The sequence below is a fragment of the Anolis sagrei genome, chromosome 11 (assembly GCF_037176765.1).
Source record: "Anolis sagrei isolate rAnoSag1 chromosome 11, rAnoSag1.mat, whole genome shotgun sequence".
NCBI lineage: Eukaryota > Metazoa > Chordata > Lepidosauria > Squamata > Dactyloidae > Anolis > Anolis sagrei.
In genome coordinates, this window is record NC_090031.1 from 22711077 (window position 1) to 22735582 (window position 24506).

A 24506-nucleotide genomic window follows, 5' to 3' on the forward strand; every position below is an offset into this window, starting at 1 on the left:
AAAAGGGGGAGGTTCCATTCAGCGGATGCCGTCTTTCCCCGCCGGAAGCAGCTCGACGCCCTGACCACTTCCGCTTCCTGCGCCTTCGGTTGCTAGGCGACGTGAGCTCTTCCTCCCTCTGGAGTGCCCACGCGGTTGGCTTCATGGAGGCCGGAGAACTCTTCCGGAAACTGAGGGCCGGAGCCACGTTCGACCTGAAGCGCTTTCAGAAGGATGCGGAGCGGTTCCGGGTGAGGAAGAGGAGAGGCCTAGTCGGGCCAGGGTTTGGTCCTCATTCCGGGCCTTTGGTGCTGTTTCTGTCCGCGCCCGCCGCCCTCCACTTGGAGGCCCTTCTTTGCAGGCCTTCTCTTTCCCTTCTTTTCAGTCCCTCCTCTTTCTTTTTTCCAATAGAGAAGCCTTCATTCCCTTTTTGTAAACACCTCCTTTCCTCCTTTCCGTGCCCTTCTATCTCCTCCTGTTGTAAGGCAATAGAGTAATAGAACTATTAGGTTCTTGTGGGTTTTTTCGGGCTATAAGGCCATGTTCTAGAGGCATTTCTCCTGGCGTTTCGCCTGCATCTATGGCAAGCATCCTCAGAGGTAGTGAGTGTTGGAATTAGGACAATGGGTTTATATACACAACATACAAACAATCTACAGACCCACCAAGAAAATCCAACAAATGCTACCTTCAGCAAAGGACAAGAGGGATCCTCTCACCTCTGCAGGTGTCTACCGTATACTATGCAGCTGTGGACAAGTCTACATAGGGACCACCAAACGCAGCGCCCAGACACGCATCAAGGAACATGAAAGGCACTGCAGACTACTTCAACCAGAGAAGTCAGCCATAGCAGAGCACCTGATGAACCAGCCTGGACACAGCATTTTATTTGAGAACACAGAAATACTGGATCACTCTCACAGCCACCATGTCAGACTACACAGAGAAGCCATTGAAATCCACAAGCATGTGGACAATTTCAACAGAAAGGAAGAGACCATGAAAATGAACAAAATCTGGCTACCAGTATTAAAAACCTCTAAAACTCTGAGGAGCTGGCAGCGATGAAGCGAAGGAAGAGGGAACTAGAGAGCGTGTGGCGCTCGGACCCAAGCGAGCCAAACCGAGCACGGTTTGTGTCCTTTTTAAGGGCATATGCCGCGGCAATAAAAGCCGCAAAGAAAACTTTCTTTGCAGCTACTATTGCGTCTGCAAAGAACCGTCCGGCGGAGTTGTTTCGGATTGTCAGAGGTCTGTTAACTCCCCCCACCTCAGGGGGGAGCCCTGACAACTCGGACACGCGCTGTGAAGCATTTGCTCGGTTCTTTGCAGACAAAGTCGCTTTGATCCGTTCTGGACTGGACGCCACATTAAATGCAGTCTCTGGGGATGTGACACAAGCACCTGCTTGTCCTATTTTGATGGATTCTTTTCAGTTTGTGAAACCCGAGGATGTGGACAAGATACTTGGAGGAATGAGGCCTACCACGTCCATCCTAGACCCCTGCCCATCCTGGCTTCTGAAAGAGGCCAGAGGGGGATTGGCTGAGTGGGTAACGGTGGTGGTTAATGCCTCCCTTCGGGAAGGCACGATTCCAGCGAGCCTAAAACAGGCTATTATAAAGCCGCTGTTGAAGAAACCATCACTGGACCCCACTAAATTCGACAACTTTCGGCCTGTTTCCAATCTTCCCTTCTTGGGCAAAGTCATGGAAAGCGTGGTGGCCTCACAACTCCAGGTATTCTTGAGAGACACGGATTATCTGGATCCGGCACAGTCTGGCTTCAGACCGGGACATGGTACTGAGACGGTCTTGGTCGCCTTAGTGGATGATCTGCGCCGGGAGCTAGACAGGGGGAGTGTGTCCCTGTTGGTGCTTCTGGACCTCTCAGCGGCCTTCGATACCGTCGACCACGGTATTCTTCTGGGGCGCCTTGCAGAGATGGGCCTTGGGGGCACCGCTTTGCGGTGGCTCCAGTCATTTCTGGAGGGTCGTACCCAGAAGGTGTTATTGGGGGACTCCTGCTCAACACCACAGCCTTTGACCTGTGGTGTTCCTCAGGGCTCCATACTGTCCCCCATGCTGTTTAACATCTACATGAAGCCGCTGGGTGAGATCATCCGGAGTTTCGGGGTGCGGTGTCACCTGTACGCAGATGACGTCCAACTCTGTCACTCCTTCCCACCTGCTACTAAGGAGGCTGTCGAAGTCCTGAACCGGTGTCTGGCCGCTGTGACGGTCTGGATGAGGGCGAACAAACTGAAATTAAATCCAGACAAGACAGAGGTACTCCTGGTCAGTCGCAAGGCCGAACAGGGTATAGGGTTACAGCCTGTGCTGGACGGGGTCGCACTCCCCTTGAAGGCGCAGGTTCGCAGCTTGGGTGTGACCCTGGACTCATCGCTGAGCCTGGATCCCCAGGTTTCAGCGGTGACCAGGGGAGCATTTGCACAGCTTCGGCTCGTGCGCCAGCTGCGCCCGTATCTTGGGAAGTCTGACTTGGCCACGGTGGTACACGCTTTGGTCACATCCCGCCTCGACTACTGCAACGCTCTCTACGTGGGGCTGCCCTTGAAGACGGCCCGGAAGCTCCAGCTAGTCCAGCGCGCGGCAGCCATGTTGTTAACCGGAGCGGGACGCAGGGAGCGCACAACGCCCTTGCTGTCCCAGCTCCACTGGCTGCCGATTAGCTACCGGGCCCAATTCAAGGTGCTGGTGCTAACCTACAAAGCCCTAAACGGTTCCGGCCCAAAATACCTTGAGTACCGCATCTCGGCCTACGAGCCCACGAGGACCTTGAGATCATCCGGGGAGGCCCTTCTCTCGATCCCGCCTGCCTCACAGGCACGCTTGGCGGGGACTAGAGAGCGGGCCTTCTCGGTGGTGGCCCCCCGGCTATGGAACTCCCTCCCTGTTGAAATTAGACAGGCGCCTTCCCTCATGGCCTTCCGCAAGGGCCTGAAAACCTGGCTCTTTGAAAAGGCCTTCAATTAAGTGCTATGCTTTGGAATGACCACCGGAATGGAATATGACTACGAGACTGATTATGACCCAAACAAGACGAAGCGGATTTTTAGTTTAGTTTAGCTGTGTGTTAGTAAGATGTATGTTGCCCTGAATTTATTGTAACTGTTGTCTTTATGTTCTATGTTCTGTACACCGCCACGAGTCGCCTCCGGGCTGAGAGTGGCGGTCAACAAATGCAAATAATAAATAAATAATAAATAATAAAATTACAACAGCAAAACAACAGAGAGGAATCAACCAGGCACAGATTAACACCTCCCAGCAAGAGATTTTCCCAGGCTCAGGCAGGCCTTCAAATGCTAATGAAGGTGATCAGCTGAAACATTCACACCTAACTGCAGCGGGGAAGAGCTCCTTGCCCCACCCCAGCCATTCCACAGATATATAAACCCATTGTCCTAATTCCAACACACCTCACTACCTCTGAGGATGCTTGCCATAGATGCAGGCGAAACGTCAGGAGAAATGCCTCTAGAACATGGCTCTATAGCCCAAAAAAACCCACAAGAACCTATATTATTATATTATGACCTCCGCAGGGAGCTGGACAGGGGGAGTGTGACCCTGTTGGTTCTCTTGGACATCTCAGCGGCTTTCGATAACATCAACCATGGCTGATGAGATAGGATTGTTGTCGTGGTTGTTGTTGTTGTTGTTGTGTGCTTTCAAGTCATAACAGTCTTAGGTTGACCCTAAGCAAAGGTCGGGTAAATAACCTTGTAGGGCCGCATTTGGCCTCTGGGCCTTAGTTTGAGGACCTCTGGTCTAAAACAAAGTCCTCTCCCCTAAGCTTTACATACTCTGGTTGCTTCTGGATCGAGAGAATCGGCCATCTACAAAGACGTTGCCCAGGGGACGCCCGGATGTCTTGCAATCCTGCGAGGAGGCTTCTCTCATGTCCCCCAGACAACAAGAGATTGAGAACAACAACCTTCATGAACCCTTTACATCTACTCAATTGGACATGGCTCTCAACAAATGTAAGAATGGCAAAGCAGCTGGCTTGGATGATCTACGGATGGAACAAATCAAGAACTTTGGTCCAAAAGCAAGGTGCTGGCTGCTGGAGCTGATGAACAACTGCACTGCATCCTGTCAGATCCCCAAAATCTTGAGGAAAGCAAGAGTCATCGCCATCTTGAAGCCAGGCAAAGACTGTAATGACCCAAAAAGCTACAGACCAATCTCCCTGTTGTGCCACCTCTACAAAGTTCTGGAGAGACTTATTTTGCATAGAATTATGGAAAATATAGACCCCTGTTTGATCCCACAGCAAGCTGGCTTCAGAAAAGGCAAAAGCTGCACATCACAAGTGCTGAACCTGACTCAGCACATAGAAGATGGCTTTGAAAGGCAGCAGATCATAGGAGCTGTCCTCATAGACCTGTCATTAGCCTATGATACTGTGAACCACTGCCTCCTCCTAAGAAAAATGTATAATAATATCACAAAGGACTACCACCTCACCCGCCTCATAGGAAACCTGCTACAAAACAGGAGCTTTTTTGTTGAGTTCCAGGGCCAGAGAAGCAGATGACGGAAACAGAAGAACGGCCTGCCTCAGGGGAGCGTGCTTGCTCCATCCATGTTCAACATCTACACAAATGACCAGCCACTGCCAGAAGGGACAGAGAGCTTCATCTATGCTGATGATCGTGCCATTACTGCTCAAGCAGGGAGCTTTGAGATGGTAGAACAGAAGCTTTCTGAAGCTCTAGGACAGGGGTCCTCAAACTAAGGCCCGGGGGCCGGATGCGGCCCTCCAATGTCATTTACCCGGCCCTTGCTCAGGGTCAACCTAAGTCTGGAACGACTTGAAAGCACACAACAACAGCAACAACTCTAACAAAACTCTCAAAATTTCATAATAAATGGCAGTTCCTAATTGGTTCTGTCATTAAAATCACCGATAATGAAATAATAATTAAATGTTGAAAGTTTTGTTAGAGTTCTGAAATTTTCACCACCAGAACTTTAGTTTTGTAAGTACTTTAGAACCATTTAGAACCATGGATTGCCCAAGCCTAATATGTAATAATAATATAATATCATAACAATAATAGAAAACTGTTTTGTTTTAGGTGATCAGAACAAAGGAGAGGAAACCCGCAGCCTCTGAGATTGAGGAGGGGCTCGATTTCTTTGCTGCCAAAAGGCCAAAGAACCCTGAAGGCGATGACGATGGAGGAAGCCATGCATCTGAACCGTATCCTGAAGATGAAGCCTTCAAATCCACAGACGGAAAGAAGGCGAAGCCAAAGAGAAAAGCAGAAGGACAAAGCCCTGAAAGGAGGAGGAGGAAGAAAAGGGCCCCAGGTGACTTCAGCAAAGCAGTTCCTTTTCAAAGGAGACACTCCTTTCAGATTCCTGTGAATAGTTTTCCTCAGACACAGTTTGGGAAGCACCTTGTACTGAGATTCTCATCTGTTTTAGGGTTTTTGTGATAGATTCACAGTTTAATTCTATTTTAATGTTGGTGTGTTGTCTAGGTTTTAAATTATATGTTTTAGCTACAATATATACACTAAATATACCATATACAATAAAGTATAATATATTGTATTAGGTCTGCTTTTTTTAAAGAGAAAAAGCAGACTGCATGTAATAATAATAATAATAAAAAAAAAACTTAAAGATCGAACTGCAAAGACTCTGGCACAAGCCAGTAAAGGTGGTCCCAGTGGTGATCGGCACACTGGGTGCAGTGCCCAAAGACCTTGGCCTGCACTTAAACACAACTGGTGCTGACACAATTACCATCTGCTAGCTGCAAAAGTCACCTTACTGGGATCTGCTCGGATTATTCGCCAATACATCACACAATCCTAAACACTTGGGAAGCGTCCGATGTGTGATCCCATACAACAGCCAGCAGAGTGATCTTGTCTGCTGTGGACTCATCTTGTTGTGTTTCAAATAACAACAACTTGGGAAGTGTCTGACTTGTGATCCAGTACAACAGCCAGCAGAATGATCTTGTTTGCTGTGGGCTCATCTTGTGGTATTTATAATAATAATAATAATAATAATAATAATAATTAGTATTATTATTATTATTTAAAGATTGAACTGTAAAGACTCACACAAGCCAGTAAAGGTGGTCCCAGTGGTGATCGACACACTGGGTGCAGTGCCTGAAGACTTGGCCTGCACTTAAACACAATCAGTGCTGACAAGATTACAATCTGCCAGCTGCAAAAGGCCACCTTACTGGTATCTGCATGCATTATTCGCCGATACATCACACAGTCCTAGACACTTGGGAAGTGTTCGACTTGCGATTTTGTGATATGAATTCCAGCATATATATCTCGTTTGCTGTGATATACTGTGTTTTGTGTAAGTAAAATAATAATAATATGCCAATGATAAGTTGCTCTCACAATCTCCATGTATCCCAGATTTGGGAAGAAAGTGGATTATGGATATAATAATAACAATAATAATAATAATATAATTTCATACCTATATCTCCTTGTGGTAGATAATAAAGATGATATGATAATAACAAGGATAGTAGTAATAATAATAATAATAATAATAATAATTTTTGTCGTGTCAGGGGTGACTGCAAGTCGCTCCTGGTATGAGAGAATTGGCCGTCTGCAAGGACGTTGCCCAGTGGACACCTGGATGATTTGATGTTTTTATCATCCTTGTGGGAGGCTTCTCTCATATCCCCACATGAGGAGCTGGAGCTGATAGAGGGAGCTCATCCGCCTCTACATGGATTCGAACCTGCGACCTGTCCTGCCAGCACAGGGGTTTAACCCACTGCGCCACCAGGGGCTCCATAATAATAAAAATGTGTTGCTATCATGTATCTCCAGCTAGAGTCCCAGATTTGAGTTTATGTATTTATTTTATTTATTTACTATATTTGTATACCGCCCTTCTCAGCCCTTAGGCGACTCAGAGTCGAGTTATGAATTACAGTATAATGATAATAACAATAATATATTTATTTCTTACTGGCCTCTCCTTGTGACAGACAATAATTATATAATGTCAATAATAACAGCATAACAACAATAGTACTGATAACTATTATTTATTACCTGCCTCTCCTTGTGGGTAATAATTATTTAATAATAATAATAATAATATGCTACTAATACAATAATATTTTATAATAATAATTTTATTAAAATCATTATAAAATATTATATAAAATGCATATATTTAAATGTATTTCTATGCAATACCTATATTAAAATACACAGAACAAAGGTTAAAATACCATGACATGAGTTTGAAATTCATAGTGAAAAATTGAGTGGATAAAGTGACACAATGCAGTAACAAGGAGTCTATCCAAGTTTTGCTTGATGTGCTAATCCTGAAAATACTACATTAATTATCTGTTTATTTGCAAGAGACCCAGGGTTTTGGTGTTTGCTGTTAATACCTTAAATGATGGTTGTGTTTCACAGAAATGGCCCCTGTCTCTCCTGCCGGTGAAGGCAATGGGATCCTGTGGACGTCTTCTCTGGAGGCAAAGCTCGACGCTCCGAAAAAGAAGGAGGAAAAGCAGCTCTCGGCCGAGAAGCTGAGACAAGCCAGGCAGGAAAAGGTGCGCTTTCTGTTCTCATTTGGAGCCGTTGGAAATCATCATGCGGCTTCTGCTCTGAAACAACGCATGTGTCTCTCTTCCAGGTCAACCGTTTCAGGAACAAGCACAAGATCTACGTTCAAGGGACGGATCTCCCGGATCCCGTGGCCACCTTTGAGCAGCTGGGAGAGGAATACAAGATCCTCCCGAGGATCATGCAGAACCTGGAGGCGGCCGGGTTCCAGACCCCAACCCCAGTCCAGATGCAGGCCATCCCTGCCATGCTCCATGTATGTCCCCTTGCAGTCTCTTTCCCCCCTGATAATGACTGGATTTCCTTTCCAAGGGAGAGATTTACGAGGGTTGAATGAAAAGTAATGCCTCCACCTTTGTTACTTGGGTTTGGATGGGAAAATTTTAATAAATCAAATGCAGAAATAATCCTTACAGTGTGCGTACATGTGTGTAATTAAGTATAGTATATTAATAATTTATATTTATGTGTATTTTATATACTAGTGTTTATATATACCGTATATACTCGAGTATAAGCCGACCCGAGTATAAGTCGAGGCACCCAATTTTATCACACAAAAAAACAGGGAAAACTGATTGACTCAAGTATAAGCCAAGGGTGGGAAATGCAGCAGTTACGGGTCAATTTTAAAATAAAAATAGATACCAATAAAATTACATTATTTGAGGTATCAGGTTAAATGTTTTTGAATATTGACATAAAACTGAAATGTAAGATAAGACTCCGCAACTCTGATTAAACCATTATTCTAACCTTCTTCAATGTAAATGTGCTTAAGTATGATTCCAATAATAATAAAGAGAGGAAAATCATAAATGTATAATAATAATAATAGAGTAAAATAATGGAAACATAATAACAGTAATAATAGAGTAAAATAATAAATGTAATAATAATAATAATAATAATAATAATAATAATAGAGTAAAATGATAAATGTAGTAATAATAATAGAGTAAAATAATAAATGTATAATAGTAGTAGTAGTAGTAATAAAAACAACAACAGGGTAAAATAATAAATAACCTTTACTTGAGTATAAGCCGAGGCGGACTTTTTCAGCCTACAAAAAGGGATGAAAAACATAGGCTTATACTTGAGTATATACCATATATATATATATATATATATATATATATATATATATAAAAATAATTAGTTTTATAGTATATATTATTACTATTATTTTATGTATTATATATTAGCATAGCATTCTTCCTCTTTTTAACGTATTTTCCCAATAGAGAGGTTAGCATATATTATATATTTGTATTATTGTCGTCAGATGCCAGCCAATTCAGATAATAAAGTTTATTGCTCAAACCAACTCAAAACAGCCCCAAATCAGTCTACAAAGCATAAGCACTTGATCTTCAGTGTGAAACAACTCAAAAGGCAACAAAAAAACCCACCAAGAAACTAAACCAGAATATAATCTGGATTATCCAGCGATATAATCCAGATTAAACTTAAAATGCTTAAATCCAACTCAGACTTGCTCCGTCAAACGACTGCTCCATTTATATATGTATGTGTGTGTATATAATTAAATTACTATTATATTAATATTGTTATGATTATAATTATATATTATACATACACACATATATGTATGTATATAATCATATTATTATATTTTATTCTTATTATTTTCCATATATATCACACACAACCACATATATTTGTATGTATATCATCATATTGCTGCATTTTATTATTTCTCTCTTCCAGCGTCGTGAGCTTTTGGCTTGTGCCCCCACCGGCTCTGGGAAGACGCTGGCCTTTAGCCTCCCGATATTGACGCACCTGAAACAACCCATGAATAAGGGCTTCCGGGCTCTCATTCTCGCTCCCACGAGGGAACTCGCCAGCCAGGTATTAGGACCGTCAGAGGCTCAGAAACAGGCATTGAGAGGCCCAAAAATATCATTCTAGTACCCCCATATTTTTGAAAGAGGCTTGATTTCGTTCCAATACAGTGTTCCCCTGCTATTTTGTGGTTCGCTTGTTGCAGACTTGCTGTTTCACGGATTTTTCATTTTTTCTCCCCATCCCGGGAGTTGTGGGGGAGGGAGAGGGGGAGCTGGGCCTTACCCTGGGGCTTGTCTCCGGTCTGGGCCTTCGCTGCACTGGACCAAATTTGGGCGTACCCAATATGCCCAATTTTGAATACGGGTGGGGTTGGGGGGGATTGATTTTGTCCTTTGGGAGTTGTAGTTGCTGGGATTTAGAGTTCACCTACAATCAAAGAGCATTCTGAACTCCATCAACGATGGAATTGAACCAAACTTGGCACACAGAACTCCCATGACCAACAGAAAATACTGGGAGGGTTTGATGGGCATTGACCTTGAGTTTTGGAGTTGTAGTTCACCTACATCCAGAGAGCACTGTGGACTCAAACAATGATGGATCTGGACCAAACTTGGCACGAATACTCAATATGCCCAAATGTGAACACTGATGGAGTTTGGGGAAAATAGAGCTTCACAATTGTAGTTGCTGGGATTTATAGTTCACCTACAATCAGAGAAATCTCAACTCCATCAACGATAGAATTGGACCAAACTTCCCACTCATAATCCCCATGACCAACAGAAAATAATGTGTTTCCTGATGGTCTTTGGCGACCCCTCTGTCATCCCCTCGCGACACCCCCAGGGGTCCCGACCCCCAGGTTGAGAAATGCTGTTCTATGATAAGTGAGGGAAACACATTACATGCAAAACACAGTACAATTCTCTTTTGTTGCCAGGTCTGTTCCAATCCTCCTCAGTGTAACCTATATACACAAATGAGCCTTGATGGTGCTGTCTCTCCTTTCTTTTTCAGACCCACAGAGAGCTGCTCAAGTTGTCCGAAGGCACCGGCTTCCGGATCCACATGATCCACAAAGCTGCAGAGGCCGCAAGGAAATTTGGACCGAAATCGTCCCGGAAATTTGGTAAATTCATAACATTGAGATCCAGCTCAGCCGTCAATGGCCCTCCTTGGCTCTATTATAGAATAATAATAATAATAGTAATAATTACTCTCTGTGTCTGTTTCCTCCCACAGATGTCCTGGTGACGACCCCAAACCGACTCATCTACCTGTTGAAGCAGGACCCTCCTGCCATAGATTTGAGCAGGTAGGAAGCCATCTTTGGACTGTCTCTCATAAGGCAGCCCTGTGAACGAGTGGAAGACGTGTTTCTTTTGCCTCTACTTCTTTTTCTATTATTATTATTATTGTTATTATATAATTATAAGATATGAAATAAATTATTTTTTAAAATATTATGATGTAATTATTACTTTCCGCTACAATGAGTGGCAGCAAGAGATAAAATTATTTGTGATCCATTTTAAATGTAATTGTCTTTATTATATTTTAACTGAATGTTTTAACTGTATTGTCTTTATTATATTTTAACTGTATGTTAAGCTAAATCCACACAGTATTGCCGTATATACTCGAGTATAAGCCGACCCGAATATAAGCCGAGGCACCTAATTTTACAACAAAAAACTGAGAAAACGGATTGACTTGAATGTAAGCCGAGAGTGGGAAATGCAGCAGCTACTGGTAAATTGCAAAATAAAAATAGATATCAATTAAATTACATTAATTGAGGAATCAGTAGGTTATATATTTTTGAATATTTACAAAATTGGTAATTTAAGATAAGACCGTCCAAGTCTGATTAAATGTAAATGTAAATGTGCTTACGTATCCTTTCAATAATAATAATAAATAATAATAAATGTAATAATAACAACAATAATAAAAAGAGTAAAATAATGAATGTAGCATTAACAACAATTATACAGTAAAATAATAAATGTATAATAATAGAGTAAAATGATAAATGTAATAATAATAAACAGAATAAAATAATAAATGAAGTGAAAATGATAATAATAGTAATAATAGTAATAATAATAATAATAATAATAATAATAATAATACAGTAAAATCATAAATAACCTTGACTCCAGTATAAGCCGAGGGGGATTTTTTCAGCCTAAAAAAAGGGCTGAAAAACTAGGCTTATACTCGAGTATATACAGTATTTAATACCGGCTTTTAAAAACAGTATTTGTTTGATTTTGAATTGTGTGGTTGTGAGTCCCCATGGGGAGAAAAAAGATATTTATTATTATTTGTTTACTGTATTTATATGCCACCTTTTCTCACCCCTGGGGACACTCAAGGTGGTTTACAACATATTAATGGCAAAAATTCAATGCCAACATACAGTAGACAAACAAATAATAACAACTTTGAGTTAAAATAATTGAAACCATTAAACATAAGACATAAACAAAATTTAAACCTTCAGACAAAGCATTAAAATCATCCTAGTATAACTATTAAACTCACATGAGCCAAAAAAAGCCACCTCGAGTCCCCATTGGGGAAATGGTGGCGGGGTATAAAGTTTATTATTATTATTATTATTATTATTATTATTATTATTATTTGATACACAACAAGATGAGTCCACAGCAGACAAGGTTACTCTGCTGGCTGTTGCATTGAATCACACGTCAGACCCTTCCCGAGTGTCTAGGACTATGTGATGTATCGGCGAATTAATTCATGCAGATCCCAGTAAGGTGGCCTTTTGCAGCTGGCAGATAGTAATCTTGTCAGCGCCGATTGTGTTTAAGTGCAGGCCAGGGTCTTGAGGCACTGCACCCAGTGTGCCGATCACTACTGGGATCACTTTGACTGACTTGTGCCAGAGTATTATGATTACTATTATTATTTTATGGTCTCCCCTCCCTTTATTATTTATTATTATTATTACTATAATATTATTCTGAATTCAGACAGACAGAGTTCTGGAGCACATTACTCCTGACCTCACGATCGTGAGGTCAGGACAGAGTGACCTTGTTTGCTATGGACTCATCTAGTTGTATTTATAATAATACTAGCTGTCCCCTGCCACGCGTTGCTGTGGCCCACTCTGGGGGTCATGGGGGTTCTGTGTGGGAGGTTTGGCCCAATTCTATCATTGTTAGGGTTCAGAATGCTCTGTGATTGTAGGTGAACTACAAATCCCAGCAACTACAACTTCCAAATGTCAAGATTCTATTTTCCCCAAACTCCACCAGTGTTCACATTTGGGCATATTGAGAATTTGTGTAGAGTTTGGTCCAGATCCATCATTGTTTGAGCCCACAGTGCTCTGTGGATGTAGGTGAATTACAACTCCCAAACCAAGGGACACTGCCCACCAAACCCTTCCAGTATTTTCTGTTGGTCATGGGAGAACTGTGTGCCATGTTTGGTTCAATTCCATCATTGGTGGAGTTTGGAATGCTCTTTGATTGTAGGTGAACTATAAATCCCAGCAACTACAAGTCCCAAATGTCAAAATCAATTTTTTGGGTGAAAGACATACATTGGGTTGTTAGGTGTATGCTGTCCAAATTTGGTGTCAATTCGTCCAGTGGTTTTTGGGTTATGTTAATTGCACAAACGAACATTACATTTTTATTTATACAGATTACTATTACTATAATAATATTAATATTTCAAATTAAGACGGACAGAATTCAGACAGTCTGAATTTGGAATAATATGAATATGAATATTATTGTAGTAGTAGTAATAATAATAATAATAATAATAATGTGTTCAGGAAAGGAAGACCATAAAATAATAATAATCGTGAGGTCAGTGAGGTCAGGACAGAGTGACCTTGTTTGCTATGGATTCATCTAGTTGTATTTATAATAATATTAATATAACCTATAAATATAATATACTAATAATACATAAATATAATAATAACAATAGAGACGAATCCCAGACACTTGAACCTAGTATGCATAAAAGATGATGATAATCATATGCATTAAAGATAAAATAATTTATAAATATAAAATTTTGTATAGCAATATTAATAATAATAATGGTCCAAAATGAGTCCCAGAGAGGACTAGGAGAGTATCTGTATTTCCCTCTTTTTCTGATGAATTCTTAGGAAGCTGCTTCTGCATTAAACCAGTAACAAATCAGGGCAAACCAATACATAAGAATAATGTGGGATTAACACTTTCAGAACTGAGGTTCAGAAAAGGATCATAAGTCCAAAAGACCATCGGGGACAGCGAATACAAAAGGCATCAGCAAAAAATAAAATAAATAACAATAACAACAAGAACACTGTGCTCCCTTCCAGGGTTGAATGGCTGGTGGTGGACGAGTCGGACAAGTTGTTTGAAGATGGCAAGACGGGGTTCCGGGACCAACTGGCCACCCTTTTCTCAGCCTGTAGCTCCCCTTTGGTGAAAAGGGCCCTGTTCAGCGCCACTTTTGCGCATGACGTGGAGCAGTGGTGCCGCCTCAACTTGGACAGCGTTGTCTCCATTTCCATTGGCGCAAGGTGAGTTCCCTCCCAGTGGAGCTGCACCAACCTCCGTTACATTGGGATTGTGCCATATGCAGTCCAAAACACACACACACATATATATATATGGCTGGAGTTACACTTACCTGTTCCAACTTGCATACAAATTCAGCTTAAGAACAAACCTACAGAACCTCTCTTGTTCGTAACTTGGGGACTGCTTATATATGTGTGTGTGTGGATGCTTGTGTACATGCATATGTATATAAAAAGAGAAAATGTGCAAAAACTCTTTGAAGGAGAAAAAAAACATACCTGTATTTAGTATTAGTTAGACTGTTGTGTTTTCCAGACTCTTTATTATTATCGGTAGTATATATGAGGGTTTTGTATTATTATTTCATATTATTATTAATTTATTTTGTTTGATATTATGTTATTATTATTTGATATTGTCTTAAATTATTGCTAGTATTCCAAATTCCTTATTATTATTTTATATTATTACTATTATTTTACCCTCCCAGAAACAGTGCAAGGCCATGTTGCATGCACCCTTATTGCCAAAGGACTAACAAGGATTTGAACCTCTCTTATTCTATTATCATATATATATATATATATAATTTTATATTCTTGTTATATTTTATGTTTTATTATTTTAAATCATTATTATTTTATATTATTATTTTATCCTCCCAACAAACCTGCAATGTAGACCAGGTTGGGATAGCACATGAAACCGAATCCAGATATCTCTTATTTTGTATTATTATTATTATTATTGCGCTGGTGTGCCATTACCTTCCCACCGGAGCGGTACCTATTCGTCTACTCACATTTGCATGTTTTCAAACTGCTAGGTTGGCAGAAGCTGGGGCTGACAGCGGAAGCTCATGCCACTCCCCGGATTCGAACCTGCGACCTTTTGGTCAACAAATTCAGAAGCTCATCGCTTTAACCCACTGCGCCACTGGGGGCTCCTAAAATATTATTATTATATTATTATTATTACTCAATTTAATTATTTTACCCTCTCAACACCCCTGCAAGGTAGACCAGGTTGGGATAACGCATGCAACCCAACCCAGATTTCTCATTATTATTATTATTATTATTATTTCTCAATTTAATTATTTTACCCTCTCAACAACCCTTCAAGATAGACCAGGTTGGGATAACACATGCAACCCAACCCAGATTTCTCATTATTATTATTATTATTATTATTACTCAATTTAATTATTTTACCCTCTCAACAACCCTTCAAGATAGACCAGGTTGGGATAACACATGCAACCCAACCCAGATTTCTCATTATTATTATTATTATTATTATTGCTCAATTTAATTATTTTACCCTCTCAACAACTCTTCAAGATAGACCAGGTTGGGATAACGCATGCAACCCAACCCATATTTCTCATTATTATTATTATTATTATTATTACTCAATTTAATTATTTTATCCTCTCAACAACCCTTCAAAATAGACGAGGTTGGGATAATGCTTGTAACCCAACCCAAATTTCTCATTATTATTATTATTATTATTCAATTTTATTATTTTACCCTCTCAACAACCCTTCAAAATAGACGAGGTTGGGATAACACATGCAACCCAACCCAGATTTCTCATTATTATTATTATTATTATTATTATTATTACTATTACTCAATTTAATTATTGTACCCTCTCAAACCTGCAGAGTAGACTAGCTTGGGGTAGTGTATGCAACCCAACCCAGATCTCTCTTATTTGATGTTGTTGTTGTTATTTTACCCTTCCCACAACCTTTCAAGGTAGCCCAGATCTCTCATATATTATGGTTATTATAGGAGCCCCCAGTGGTGCAGTGGGTTAAATCCCACTGCCGGCAGGACTGAAGGTTCAAATCCGGAGAGAGCGCGGATGAGCTCCCCTTGTCAGCTTCAGCTCCTCATATGAGAGAAACCTCCCACAAGGATGGCAAAACATCCAAACATCCTGGCGTCCCTTGGGCAATGTCCTTGCAAACAGTCTTGCAGTTTCTCAAGTCGCTCCTGACACGAAAAATAAAAGGTTATTATTATTATTATTCATTTTAGAAATGCTGCGGCTGAGACAGTGGACCAGGAGCTCTTGTTTGTGGGATCGGAGACAGGGAAGCTCTTAGCCATGAGAGACTTTGTGAAAAAGGTGAGAGTTTTCTATTTGGGGGAACCTTCAGTAGATTATGTCTAACGGTCTTTTATATTGAAAGAAGTAGATGAGAAACAATGGAAAGGGGCTGGACTGGAACTTGAGGTTCCTATTGGCACTAAAATGTATTTCAGTCCCATTCTTTTCCCCGCTCAAACTTCCTTGCATTGTTTGCTGTAAGCGCCAAAAAGTCCCACTTCCAGAATCCCCATCATCATCATCTTTCTCTTGTTGCAGGGCTTTGCGCCTCCCGTCCTGGTGTTCGTACAGTCCATTGAACGGGCCAAAGAGCTCTTCCGGGAGCTCATTTACGAAGGCATCAACGCCGACGTCATCCATGCAGACAGGACCCAGCAGCAGGTAGCGTATACACCTTGGTGCGCCATTTATGAGGAAAAGTCGTGGGTGGTTTGTCATGTGGGTGATCTACGACTTCCATCATCCTCTGTCATTGCTCCCCAAACCCCACCAGTAGTTAATGTTGGTCAAGATGGGTCTGTGTTCCAAGTTTGGTGGGAGCCCTCTTCGAAAAGACACACACGCACGCATATGTGGACATTTATTTATGTAATAATTATTTCTATAATAAATTAGCCATCCCCTGCCATGCATTGCTGTGACCAGTCTGTGTATATGTGTTTTGTGTGTGTATATATATTTGTGTATTGTGTCTTATATGTGGTTTTGTGCAAGTGTTTATTTTATTTTATTTTTGCTTTTTATGTCTTTTCTGCTGTTTTTTTTCGGTGTTTTTATGAGTGCTGATAGGTGTATTGTGTCCAAATTTGGTGTCAATTTGCCCAGTGGTTTTTCAGTTATGTTAATCCCACAAACGAACATTACATTTTTATTTATATAGATTTATCATATCTGCTAGCAGTCCCCTGCCATGCGTTGCTGCGGCCCAGCCTGTGTATCTGTATTTTGTGTGTGTATATTTGTGTATATTGTGTATATATGTGGTTTTGCGCATGCATTGTTATGTGTTTTTTATTTTTTGGCTTTTAAGTCTCTTCCGCTGTGTTTTTCAGTGTTTTTATGAGTGCTGGTCACTCTTTACCTTGATAGGTGTATTGTGTCCAAATTTAGTGTCAATTCGCAGTGATTTTGAGTTATGTTGATCCCACAAATGAACATGACATTTTTATTTATATAGATTTGGAGCATGTGCTTTTTAATATTTATATTAGGATGTTTATAATGCTTTGTCTTAGTGTTTACATGTTGTATATGCCTATGTTTAATGGTTTTAATGGTTTTAATTTTTAGTTGTATGTCAGTGTTTAGTTATTGTGATTTTATTTTATTCTATGTATGTTGGCGTTGAATTCTTGACATTATTATGTTGTAAACCGCCTTGAATCCACCCAGGGGTGAGAAAAGTAGTATATAAATATACTAAATAAATCTATATAAATAAAAATGTAATGTTCGTTTGTGGGATTAACATAACTCAAAAACCACTGGATGAATTGACTCCAAATTTGGACACAAGACACCTATCAGGCCAACAAGTGACCATCACTCATAAAAACACTGAAAAACATAGCAGAAGAGACTTAAGAAACCATAAAACAAAAACTACATTACAACGCATGCACAATACCACATATATATACACAAACACACATATATACACATATACACAAATATATATATACACACACATATACAAAACACATATACACAGACTGGGTCACAGCAATGCCTGGCAGGGAATGGCTAGTAAATAAATAAGATAATGTTTAAACTGCCGAGCTGCTGAACTTGCTGACCAAAAGCTCGCTGACACCGATGGAGTACTTCCTCATTCTTAGGAGAGTTTTTTGGTGTTGTAAATTAGTTAAATTAGCCTCTCCGCATAAGCGGTACCTAAATTTCCTACTTAACAGATGCAACTATCTTTCGGGCTGCAAAGGTCAACAGCAAGCTAGACAAATGGCCGGAAGCTCACTCTGTCCTGGGCTGGCTTCAAACTCATGACCTCTTGGTCAGTAGTGATTTTAATGCAACTGACTCCCAACCAGCTTTTTACCTTTAAAAAAAATTGTATTTTCACATGTGGTTTTTAGTGGGGATGAAAAACTGTCAGACCCTTTTGTTGTTTTCTCTCCCCCTCCTTCCTTCCTTCCTTCCTTCCTTCCTTCCTTCCTTCCTTCCTTCCTTCCCCTCTTTTGAAAGCGCAAATCCCCCCCTTGGGATGACAGAAGTTGTAGCGCTTCAGTGACGAAGAGGGCTGGCTCTCTTTCTCCTTCTAGAGAGACAACGTGGTCCACGGTTTCCGAGCCGGGAAGATCTGGGTCCTCATCTGCACCGCTTTGCTGGCCAGAGGGATGGACTTCAAAGGGGTCAACGTGGTCATCAACTATGACTTCCCGAGTAGTGCCGTGGAGTACATCCACCGGATTGGTGCGTTGGGACTGCCCGTTGTTTCACCCCTTTACCTGCTCCTATTGACCTCTGAAAGGGAGTGTTGACGCCCAGTGTGTCTGCCATTTGTGTCTTAGGTCGAACGGGGAGAGCGGGACACACTGGGAAAGCCATCACGTTCTTCACCGAAGACGACAAGCCCTTACTTCGCAGGTACATCTCTTCCCAGGCAGGCATTGGAATTAATATTTTTTGGGCAAGATCGATCCAGTGAATGATAGGAACCTAGAGTTGGAAGGGGCCCCAAAGGCCATCCAGTCCAACCCCATCCTGCCAGGAAGGAAAAGCACCATCCATTCCCTCCTGATAGATGGCCATACAGCCGGGGAAGGAGAAGAATATAATCCTAGAGTTGGAAGGGGCCCCCAAAGGACTTCCAGTCCAACCCCATTCTGCCAGGAAGGAAAAGCACCATCCGATCCCTCCTGACAGATGGCTATCCAGCCTCTAAATAATAATAATAGTAATAATAATAATAATAATAATAATAATAATAATAGAAAGCCATTCATTACAATCTCCTATCAGGAAGGAAAAGCAGCATCAGATCCTTCCTGACACATGGCCACCTAGCCCCTGAGTGAGTGAGTGATGATGATGATGATGATGATGATGATGATGATAATAATAATAGAATCCTAGAGTTGGAAAAGACCCCCAAAGCCATTCATTCCAACTCCTATCAGGAAGGAAAAGCACCATCCGATCCCTCCTGACAGATGGCTATCCAGCCTCTGAATAATAATAATATTTGCAGCATCCAATCCTTCCTGACAGATGGCCACCTAGCCTCTGAATAATGATGATGATAATAATAATAATAATAGAATCCTTGAGTTGGAAAAGTCCCCCAAAGGCTATTCCAACTCCTATCAGGAAGAAAAAGCACCATCCGATCCCTCCTGACAGATGGCTATCCAGCCTCTGAATAATAATAATAATAATAATAATAATAATAGAAAGCCATTCATTCCAACCTCCTATCAGGAAGGAAAAGCAACATCTCATCCTTCCTGACAGACGGCCACCCAGCCTCTGAATAATAATGATGGTGGTGGTGGTGGTGGTGGTGATGATATGATGATAATAATTATTATAATAATAATAGAATTCTAGAGTTGGAAGGGACCCCCAAAGGCCATTTAGTCCAACCTCCTGCCAGGAAAGAAAAGTACCATCCGATCCCTCCTGACAGATGGCTATCCAGCCTCTGAATAATAATAATCATAATCATAATAATAGAAAGCCATTCATTTCAACCTCCTATCAGGAAGGAAAAGTAGCATCTGATCCTTCCTGACAGATGGCCACCCAGCCTCTGAGTAATGATGATGATGATGATGATGATAATGATAATAATAATAATAATAATAATAATAGAATCCTTGAGTTGGAAAAGACCCCAAAGGCCATTCATTCCAACTCCTATCAGGAAGGAAAAGCACTATCCAATCCCTCCTGACAGATGGCTATTCAGCCTCTTAATAATAATAATAATAATAATAATAATAATAATAATAATAGAAAGCCATTCATTCCAATCTTCTATCAGGAAGGAAAAGCACCATCCGATCCCTCCTGACAGATGGCTATCCAGCCTCTGAATGATAATAATAATAATAATAATAATAATAATAATAATAGAAAGCCATTCATTCCAATCTTCTATCAGGAAGGAAAAGCAGCATCAGATCCTTCCTGACACATGGCCACCTAGCATTTGAGTAATAATGATAATGATGATGATAATAATAATAATAATAATAATAGAATCCTAGAGTTGGAAAAGACCCCCAAAGGCCATTCATTCCAACTCCTATCAGGAAGGAAAAGCACTATCCAACCCCTCCTGACAGATGGCTATCCAGCCTCTGAATAATAATAATAATAATTATTATTATTATTATTATAGAAAGCCATGTATTCCAACCTCCTATCAGGAAGGAAAAGCAGCATCTAATCCTTTCTGACAGATGGCCACCCAGCCTCTGAATAATAATGATGATGATGATAATAATAATAATAATAATAGTAGTAGTAGTAGTAGTAGCATCCTAGAGTTGGAAAAGACACCCAAAGCCATTTAGTCCAAACTTCTGCCAGGAAGGAAAAGCACCGTCTGATCCCTCCTGACAGATGGCCACCCAGCTTCTGAATAATAATAATAATAATAATAATAATAGAGTTCTAGAATTGGAAGGGACCCAAAGGCCATTTAGTCTAACCTCCTGCCAGGAAGGAAAAGTACCGTCCGATCCCTCCTGACAGATGGCCACCCAGCCTCTGAATAATAATGATAAAAATAATAATAGAATTCTAGACTTGGAAGGGACCCCCTAAGGCCATTTAGTCCAACCTCCTGCCAGGAAGAAAAAGCAGCATGACAGATGGCCACCTAGCCTCTGAATAATAATGATAATAATATTAATAGTAATAGTAATAATAATAATAATATAATCCTAGAGTTGGAAGGGACCTCCAAAGGCCATTTAGTCCAACCTCATTTTACCAGGTATGAAAAGCACAATCCAATTCCTCTTGACAGATAGCCAACCAGCCTCTGCAGTAATGGAATCATAGAGTTGGAAGGGACCCACAAAGGCCATCCAGTCCAACCCCATTTTACCAGGAATGAAAAGCACCATTCAATCCCTCCTGACAAATGGCCACCTAGCCTCTGAATACTACTACTACTACTACTAATAATAATAATAATAATAGAATTCTAGAGTTGGAAGGGACCCACAAAGGCCATCCAGTCCAACCCCATTTTACCAGGAATGAAAAGCACCATTCAATCCCTCCTGACAAATGGCCACCTAGCCTCTGAATACTACTACTACTACTACTACTACTAATAATAATAATAATAGAATTCTAGAGTTGGAAGGGACCCCCAAATGCCATCCATTCTAACCTCCTGCCAGGAAGGAAAAGCAGCTTCTGATCCCTCCCAACAGATAGCCACCCAGCCTCTGTATCAAAACATCAAAAGAAGGCACTTGCAGGCAGAGAGTTCTTTCTAATGTTCAGGTAGGATGTTGTTTCTTGCTATTTGAACCTATGGCTCCATTGTTTATCTTCTAAATCCCTTGCGTTCCTCCCTTTGCAGCATCGCCAGCGTCATTCAGAGGGCTGGCTGCCCCGTGCCAGACTATATACAGCATTTCCGCAAACTGCAAAGGTGAGCCGCTGGTTTATTAGAGCTACTGAAAAGGAAAGGGAGATCAGTGAAGGACAGTATATATTTTTAGTTGATATATCAAATGTATCAATACTTCAGTTGCTGAAACAAAAAATAATAAATATATACATTAAAAATAAATTATAGAATCATAGAACCATAGAGTTGGAAGTGACCTCATGGGCCAAACCCCATTCTGCCAAGAAGCAGGAAAATTGCACTCAAAGCACCCCCGACAGATGGCCATCAAGCCTCTGTTTCAAAGCCTCCAAAGAAGGAGCCTCCCCCACACTCCAGGGCAGAGAGTTCCACTGCTGAACAGCTCTCACAGTCAGGAAGTTCTCCCAACTCTCTAATTTGTTAAGATCCTTTTGCATTTATGTCACGGTTTTCTTCTCTCTCACTTTCCATGTTGTTTCATCAGCAAGCAAAAGAAGAAGCTGATTAAGAAACCGCTGGAAAGGGAACACATTCTCACTTCCCCAGAAGCCTTGCAGAGGAAAGCCAAGAGAAAACGGTAAGAGAAATATTGTATTTCATCACAGAATTGTCTTGCTTTTTTCCATCAAAAAGGGGGGTGAGACTATTACGCAAAGGAAAGAAATCTGCCTTTGATTCTCCAATTTCTTTTCTCTGTGTGTGTGTTTGGAAACATAAAATGCTTTGTCTGCAAAAGGAGGAGGAGGAAGAATCGAGCCTCACACAAACAGCTATGTTTCCCTTTATTTAAAAAAACTACAGAGCCATTTGGGGCTCTTCCTTCCTTCCTTCCTTCCTTCCTTCCTTCATTCATTCATTCATTCATTCTCCGAAGGCAAGGCAGTTTAAAACTACAATATGGAGGTCTCTGAAGCTCCACTTTTCTCTCCTACCTCCTTCCTTCATTCTCCGAAGGCAAGGCAGCTTAGAAACTACAACATGGAGGTCTCTAAAGCTCCACTCTTCTCTCCTCCCTCCTTCCTTCGTTCTTCGAAGGCAAGACAGCTCAAAACTACAACATGGGGGTCTCTGAAGCTCCACTCTTCTCTCCTACCTCCTTCCTTTGTTCTCCGAAAGCAAGGCAGCTTAAAACTACAAAATGGAGGTTTCTGAAGCTCCACTCTTCTCTCCTCCCTCCTTCCTTCGGTCTCCGAAGGCAAGGCAGCTTAAAACTACAAAATGGAGGTCTCTAAAGCTCCACTCTTCTCTCCTCCCTCTTCCCTTCATTCTCTGAAGTCAAGGCAGCTTAAAACTACAAAATGGAGGTCTCTGAAGCTCCACTCTTCTCTCCTTCCTTCATTCTTCGAAGGCAAGGCAGCTTAAAACTACAACATGAAGGTCTTAGAAACTCCACTCTTCTCTCCTCCCTCCTTCCTTCATTCTCCAAAGGCAAGGCAGCTTAAAACTACAAAATGGAGGTTTCTGAAGCTCCACTCTTCTCTCCTCCCTCCTTCCTTCGGTCTCCAAAGTCAAGGCAGCTTAAAACTACAAAATGGAGGTCTCTGAAGATCCACTCTTCTCTCCTCCCTCTTCCCTTCATTCTCTGAAGTCAAGCCAGCTTAAAACTACAAAATGGAGGTCTCTGAAGCTCCACTCTTCTCTCCTTCCTTCATTCTTCGAAGGCAAGGCAGCTTAAAACTACAACATGAAGGTCTCAGAAACTCCACTCTTCTCTCCTCCCTCCTTCCTTCATTCTCCAAAGGCAAGGCAGCTTAAAACTACAAAATGGAGGTTTCTGAAGCTCCACTCTTCTCTCCTCCCTCCTTCCTTCGGTCTCCAAAGTCAAGCCAGCTTAAAACTACAAAATGGAGGTCTCTGAAGCTCCACTCTTTTCTCCTTCCTTCATTCTTCGAAGGCAAGGCAGCTTAAAACTACAACATGAAGGTCTCAGAAACTCCACTCTTCTCTCCTCCCTCCTTCCTTCATTCTCCAAAGGCAAGGCAGCTTAAAACTACAAAATAAAGGTCTCTGAAGCTCCATTTTTCTCTCCTCCTTCCTTCCTTCTTTCTCAGAGGAAAGGCAGCTTAAAAACTACAACATGGAGGTCTCTGAAGCTCCACTCTTCTCTCCTCCCTCCTTCCTTCATTCTCCGAAGGCAAGGCAGCTTAAAACTACAACATGGAGGTCTCTGAAGCTCCACTCTTCTTTCCTCCCTCCTTCCTCCTAGGCCTTAAGGCAGTTTACAAAATGTGGAATGGAGTTATTTGGAAAAAGGAGAGATGATCTGGGTCCCAGTGAGCTCTTTTGTAAACTGCCTTAAGGCCTTGGAGGAAGGAGGGGGGGGAGAGAAGAATGGAATTCTAGAGACTTTTATTTTATAGTTTTTAAGCTGCCTTTTCTCTGAGAAGAAAGGAAGGAAAGAAAGAAAAATTAGCCCCAAATGGAAGTGTGACGGTTAAGACATGAAAATGGAATTATTTTGACCCATTCAGGGCCCCCCTTGTGCCTCTTTCTCCATTCCCCTCCCCTTTATGTCAAAAAATGAGGACTCTGTTACTTTTTTCTAATCTGGAATGTTTTTCCTATTTGTTTTTAAAAGGCTAGCCACTCAGAAAAGCTTGAAGAAGACGTCAAAGAATGCCAAAAAACACACACCTCAGGCTGGGACTCTTCCCCCCTAAATTTATCTGTCAAAATAAAGAAATATTCTTGTTTTTTGTTTTTGTTTTTTGTGAATCCAACTGGTTGTCTTGATCTTTGCGAGGGCAAATGGCTAGGTAGCACAATACAGCGGCTGAAGACACAGCTTGCCCTCCTTTGCCAATTCCTTCTGAAGACTCATAAT

General features: G+C 41.2%; 1 protein-coding gene across 1 annotated transcript; it reads left to right on the top strand.

Annotated features, from left to right (window-relative positions):
• Positions 1–58: 58 nt before the first annotated feature.
• On the top strand, positions 59–24380 carry DDX52 (DExD-box helicase 52). Its single transcript, XM_067472017.1, has 15 exons — positions 59–230; positions 5093–5327; positions 7445–7584; positions 7668–7853; positions 9332–9475; positions 10433–10544; positions 10658–10730; positions 13779–13982; positions 16035–16125; positions 16366–16488; positions 18387–18537; positions 18636–18711; positions 21671–21742; positions 22167–22259; positions 24261–24380. Exons 1-15 carry the CDS (start codon positions 144–146, stop codon positions 24340–24342), a joined length of 1869 nt encoding a protein of 622 aa, XP_067328118.1. The 5' UTR covers positions 59–143; the 3' UTR covers positions 24343–24380.
• The last annotated feature ends 126 nt before the right edge of the window (positions 24381–24506 follow it).

Coding starts and splice junctions, on each gene's coding strand:
- DDX52 (XM_067472017.1), top strand. CDS start 144: ATGGAGGCCGGAGAACTCTTCCGGAAACTGAGGGCCGGAGCCACGTTC. Junction 7,585..7,667: donor GACAAGCCAGGCAGGAAAAG/GTGCGCTTTCTG, acceptor TCTCTCTTCCAG/GTCAACCGTTTCAGGAACAA. Junction 13,983..16,034: donor TCCATTTCCATTGGCGCAAG/GTGAGTTCCCTC, acceptor TATTCATTTTAG/AAATGCTGCGGCTGAGACAG.